Below are 6,212 nucleotides of genomic sequence, written 5' to 3'. Positions count from 1 at the left end.
AGGACTCCATTCAAGAATGCAGACATGACATCTAGATGATAAATTCTCTATCCCTTCTTAGCTACCAAGGCTACAATCATTCTGTTTGTATCATGTCTAGCCACACGTGAGAGTGTTTGATTATAATCCACTCCATATACCTGTGCATACCCTTTAACTACTAATCTTGCTTTACACTTATTAATTGACCCATCTGAATTCAGCTTAGTTTTGAAAATCCACTTTAGTCCAATAACATGCCAGTTATCTGGTCTATCAACAAAAACCTAGGTATTGTTTTTCTCAATCATCTTCATTTCTGCATTAATAGCTTTCTTTCAGTTTTGATCAGTATTTGCTTCAACAAAACTTGATGGTTCACTCACAGCTAATTTACATCTACTATAGATATCTTGTAAGGTCTTGGTGCCCATGACAGCATTTCTTTCATCTTTTATATCAGAAGAACAATCAACCTCAGCTTCAAACTAATTTGTATTACTAGAAGTGACTTTGTTAGAACTTTCTACAATAGAAACTTCCCAATTCCAATTGTAACCTTCATCAAACACATCTCTACTAGTAAGAACCTTCTTTGTTTCAACATTATATACCTTGTAGCCTTTAGATCTTTCACTATAACCAATAAAAATAGCTAAAACTGACTTTGCATCCAAATTTGATCTCTTTTCATTTGGTACTTTTGCATAACAAACACAGCCAAAGGTTTTCAGATGAGCTACTGATGGTTTACATTCTAACCACATTTCGTAAAGAGTTTTGAAGTTTAACACCCTAGTCTAAGATTTATTAAGTAGATAATTTGCAGTGTTAACTACTTCTAGCCAAAATACCTTTGGAAGCTTGTTCGAAAATAGTAAACACCTTGCCATCTCAACCACTATTTTATTCTTCCTTTCTAACGCACCATTTTGTTATGGAGAATATGTAACTGTCAACTGATGCTCAACACCAACCTGAGTTAGAAATGCTTCAAACTCAGCAATAGTGAACTCAGATCCATTGTCACTCTTTAAAGTTTTAATCTTCATGTCAGCTTGGTTTTCAGCTATTGCCTTGAACTTGGAGAAGTGCTTTAAGGCTTTAGACATCTATTGCAGGAAAAAAATCTAAAAATACCTTGACCAATCATCATAAACAGAATGTAATATCTGCTATTGTTCCATGACAAGGTTTTCATAAGGCCGCACACATCAGAATGAACTAACTCAAGCTTCTTCTTAGCCTTCCAACTCCTCTCTCTTGGAAAAGGCTTTCTGCATTATTTACCATACTGACAAACTTTGCACAGCATATCTGGTTTAACTATTTCAGGTAAGCCATCAACCATCACTTCTAAGGACATTTTTATCAGTGAACTAAAGTTCACATGCCCCATAAGTTTGTGCCAAACATTAGACAAATCCTGCTCAGTATACATAACAAACTGTTCAGCATCCGTTAAATTCAAAGGATAACAATTGTTTTTCACTTCTACAGTCAATATCTCACAACCAGCTGAGTCAAACACTGTGCAAAACTTGTCTTTGAATAGTAAAGCATAGTTACAATCTACTAGCTATCCAACACTAAGCAAGTTTTGATCTACATCTGGTACATATCTCACATTGGCTATGTGCCTTATTCCTGACATAGTTTTAGCTGCTATAGTACCTATACCAACAATCACCAATAATTCACCATTTCTAATTTTAACCCTAGCGTTAAAGCTAGTATCCAGATCAGTAAACAAATTCTTATTGCTAGTCATGTGATGAGAGAAGGCACTATCCAACAACCATACATCATTGTTACCTAACTCTTTAGCTGAATTAACAACAAAGAGCAGCTATTCTAGTTCCTCAGCTTTTTCAGCTATAACAACCTGACCTTCAGCATCAGACCTTTTAGCTTTGCAAACCTTTTTTACATGTCCTAATTTCTGACAAGCTCTGTATTTCACATTAGGACAGTACCAACAATGCTTGATGGTATGATTTCCTTTCTTATAGTAAGGACAAGGATAAAACCTATCTCCTTGTTTCTTTTGCTTATCGTTACTAGCCTTACTTCTTTTACTTTCATTCTTCTTTGAACCACCAGCTTTCACCTTTAAATTTTTAGTCTTAGCTACAAGGGCATTTTTAGCAATATTCTCATTTCTTAAAGCTTTTTTCTGTTCTTGAACTGACAAAGCATTTATCAATTCAATGACAGAAATCTTAGTTAAATCTCTTAAATCTTCCAAAGAAGATATCTTAGCTTCAAATCTCTCTAGAAGACTAATCAAGAATTTCTTCACCACTCTTCTCTCTATTACCTCTTCCCCTAACAATCTTAATTCATTAACCACCTTCAACACTCTATCTGAGTACTCAAGAATACTTTCACTCTTCTTCATCCAAAGCAGATTAAATACTTTAGACAGATTTAGGACTTGAATCATTCTTGTCCTATCATTCCCTTGGAACTCCTCTTTCAATGTATCCCAAACAGACTTTAGATCATCAAAATTGATTATTTTGGCAAAAATAGAATCTGAAATAGCAAATTGAAGGCATGATAGAGCTTTATACCTCTTAGCTACCTCCTCTCTATGCTATCTGATTTGTGCCAAGGTTGGATTTGCATGTCTTTGAACTAGAGCCTCACTTACTTTAATGACTTCCCACGAATCAAAGGCTTTCAGATAAGCCCTCATCTTTACTACCCAAATTTGATAATTTGAGCCAATAAACACCAGAGGAGTTGAAGTGGAAAAGCCTGTAGTAGCCATCGATTGAAGATGAATCAAAGATCTAACATTTTCAAGAGAAAAAGTTTTAACTCACACATCCCTCAGAAAAAACGCTCTGATACCATATTGAATTTTCAATATAAAATCTCAAAGGAAAAATTAAGAAAGAAATATGAGGAGAAAAATAGCATAGTAGAACAAGCTTTCTGAAAAAAGTGAAATTTCCTCTCATAGTTTCAAAGTTCTTTCTAGTATTTATATAAGGATTTTCAAATCAAAGTTTAACCGAGCTTAGATCTAGCCTTGGTAAACATAGCACTAGAAAATAAGATTTGAAATCTAACAAGAAAATGAACCAACATCGATTCTTGGGAAAGATTCAATAGTCACTAAAATAAAAACTTGAAACATATAACAGACTCCTCACCAAAATGACTCCCTATAGTACGTTTGAAGCACCTAACACTAACAAACAATTAAAACACAAACTACACCATTTTGACATCTACTAGAATCTTCTTTAAACTTCAAGTACGGTTGACTCTAGCCACATAATAGCTACTTCAGCTACTTAGCTACTAGAGAAAAAGATTACTTTTTCAGCAGTTTATAGGTAAATTGGATAGTTAAGAAATAAGCAAAGAAATTTGAATAACAAAGGAAAAGGAGAGGTGCTTGATGGGCACACACATGAAGTATGGTTGGAGCAGAATTCAACTAAACTATAATTTTGGTTTAGTATTGAATAATCAAACGACCATCGACAAAGTATAGTTAAAGGCATGTTAAGTAAAATGAGGATGTCAAAAAGCTATAAAGGAGAATTGGATTAGTAAGGAGTGAGTTCATTTTAAGTTTGGAATGATAGCCTCGACTAAGGCTTATAAGGTTATATAACATGGTAGGTAGTACAAAGTGCCTTATTGCACCCTATGAGATTTACTATATAGTCACACTTAATGATACATAAGTGAATTTTTACGTTTACTCGAGGAGTCAGGTGTTTATAATTAGCGTGATAACATGTATGAATAGTTGAGATAACAAATTGTGTGCCAATTGGATATGGTAGAATTGTTGTCAGATTTACAATGCAAGTATACATATCGTTAGCACCCCAGCATTTAGCTCTTTGGTTGGTGCATTATCCCCCTGCCTAAAAAGTAGGATTCGAGTCTCCCTCCTCCAATTATATATATATAAAAAAGTATACATATCATTAACAACTAATATAATGGAAAGACTTCAAAAGTTCTTGACTTTGTCATGTTTCAGAATATCAAAATATCAATTGCATATTATAATACAAGGAATTAAAATAAATGAATCAAAGTAAATTTTCATTAAAATTATTGTTTTGATAAAGTATAAAATTGAACATTTAGTTAACGATACTAAGTGCCAACTTGGCTCGAGCTTTTTTCTACTTATTTGCCTCTTAAAAGTAGAAGCTGAGCCAAATAGAATTTTGAGAAGTTCTTAAAATAAAACAACTTTTTTTAAAAAACAAAATTTTTAAAAAAAAAGGAGTTTCAAGAAAAGGTCCAAAGAAGAGCTTTCTGCTCTCTTCCTTTAAAAACATGCTAGCTTTTAGGAGAATTTTTCTTTTTGTTTTAAAAATGTTCTTATCTATTAAAAATAATCTCAATATTATCCGCTTTCATTTTTATATGATTTATTATTAATTATAAACTTTACGTTATATAAAGATGCATTTTATAGTTTTAAAAATTATTTTAAATAGATAAAAAAATAAGCTTAAAATTTGCTATTATGAACAAATTAATTCATAATCAATAGAAAGTTATTTATTAAATACCCTCTATAGTAATTTTAACCAAAATTACAACTTATATAAGTTGTTTTGCCAAATAGCTTACCTATAAAAAAAAAGCTTATCAAAGTAAATTTATCAAATAGATTTAACTTAATTTTAAAAGTTATAATTTTTTATAGGAGCTTCATAATAACTTTTCATCCAAAAAAAAGTCAGGTCAAACATGCTCTAAGTACACAATAACATTATATATAGTATGACAATTATACAAGCTATCTATTTTGATACAATTTGGAGCCAACAACTCCCAAGGACTTCCAAGTTATAAATTGAAGTTTCAGACTTTATTTGACATATGAGAAGACACTAAAAAACATTCTTTGGGCAGAGAACAAGAATCATTCTTCAAAATTATCAAATTTCTCTCTCACTTTTATAACTTCTCATTGTATCATTCTTTGTCCTTTGACTTTCTCTATCTTTACTCATATATCTTGTAAACCTCTTGCACTTACATAACCTATAAGCCTTTTAGAGGCAATAAAGCATTTCTCTTTTGACTCATATCTATTGGATTGAAGATTATACATTAATCATTAAAAGGTAGGGTTGTTGGTTATAACTTAACCATAAAAATGGTAGAGGGATTGAACCTACTTCTTGGAAAGGTTTTTATAAAATTTGTGCTTGAACTTCAAAATGGCATTTTCAATAGTGGATTTTAAACTCCTTAACAAGCTAAGGAGAGAACGTAGGTTAGGAGGCCAAACCTCTATAAAAAAATTATGTTTATCTTTTCTCTTTCTCTCAATCACTCTTAGTTTTGAAAATCTATCTTTTATAGAGTGTTTTATTAATTTGTACAAGCCTCAAATAAAAAGTTTTAAAAAAGAATAGTTCATTGAGTTTAATTTGGCAAAAGTTTTTAAAAGATTCCAATTCAACCCCTCTTGGAACTTTCCATATTGAACTTACAAAACTTACAAACTTAGAGAACTTTGAATCATAATGATTATAGACTTATTCTAAGAACTTCAAACATTACATTTGGTTGAAAAAATTGGGTTCTATGAATAAGGTCTCTATGCTTCAAGAGAGGGCATCGATACTGTAACACCCTGTACTTTGATATGGTGGCTAATAGAGCTTATTGGATACCAATTGAAGTTAATTAAAGTATTTAAGAGTATTGAAGGGTGAAAGGAATAATTCAGAATAAAATATTTCATACACGAGAAAATAAAAAATGAATAATAATATTCTTATCGAGGATGAATTAGCAAGTTAAAAGGTGAATTGGAGGTGAACTAGGACAAAGTGAGACAATTTGAGTCCCAAGGAGACAAGTGGAGAATTTTGGATTAAAATAATATTTTATTAATAAAATATTATTAAAGTATTAATATTTTAACTACTGTCAAAACTAGTCATGAATGAGGATTATATGACCAATCTAAGTGAGGGAGAAGAAGTACGAAAGAATTTTGAAGAAAAATGGTATTAGTGGAGACTCGTGTGCCATTATTAAATAAAGCTAGAACGGTAAGTATATATTTAAATATTTATGGTGACACCTTGACAAGGTGTAAATTTTATATTTTGTTTGCACACATGTAAAGGAAGGAAGATAGAAGAAAATTATAGTTTAAAACATGTTGGAAGGACCAAATTGTAAAGGATGAAAGTTTGGAGAGTTAAATGGTAAATAAGGAAAAGTTT

At 31.5% G+C, this 6,212-nt stretch overlaps 1 protein-coding gene across 1 annotated transcript; it reads right to left on the bottom strand.

Annotated features, from left to right (window-relative positions):
• Positions 1 to 317: 317 nt before the first annotated feature.
• Positions 318 to 2,755, bottom strand: LOC149526790 (uncharacterized). Its single transcript, XM_089784608.1, has 6 exons — positions 2,632 to 2,755; positions 1,870 to 2,517; positions 1,654 to 1,806; positions 1,283 to 1,509; positions 957 to 1,091; positions 318 to 467 (listed from the first exon to the last, which is right to left on the bottom strand). The coding sequence occupies exons 1-6, from the start codon at positions 2,753 to 2,755 to the stop codon at positions 318 to 320; spliced, it is 1,437 nt and encodes a 478-aa protein (XP_089640734.1).
• Between the last annotated feature and the right edge of the window lie 3,457 nt (positions 2,756 to 6,212).

This window comes from Theobroma umbraticum, unplaced genomic scaffold (genome assembly GCF_002168275.2).
Source record: "Theobroma umbraticum cultivar Fairchild unplaced genomic scaffold, ASM216827v3 scaffold_146.0, whole genome shotgun sequence".
Classification (NCBI taxonomy): domain Eukaryota; kingdom Viridiplantae; phylum Streptophyta; class Magnoliopsida; order Malvales; family Malvaceae; genus Theobroma; species Theobroma umbraticum.
Note: the sequence above shows the minus strand (reverse complement) of the source record. Positions and strands in the feature narration are given on the sequence as shown.

Bases quoted from the DNA above. Each gene is read 5' to 3' on its own strand.
- LOC149526790 (XM_089784608.1), bottom strand. From the start codon at position 2,755: ATGGCTACTACAGGCTTTTCCACTTCAACTCCTCTGGTGTTTATTGGC. The intron at 2,518-2,631 runs GTGAGGCTCTAG...TTGCTATTTCAG, and splicing joins GTGGGAAGTCATTAAAGTAA to ATTCTATTTTTGCCAAAATA. The intron at 1,807-1,869 runs GTCAGGTTGTTA...TTGTTAATTCAG, and splicing joins TAAAAGGTCTGATGCTGAAG to CTAAAGAGTTAGGTAACAAT.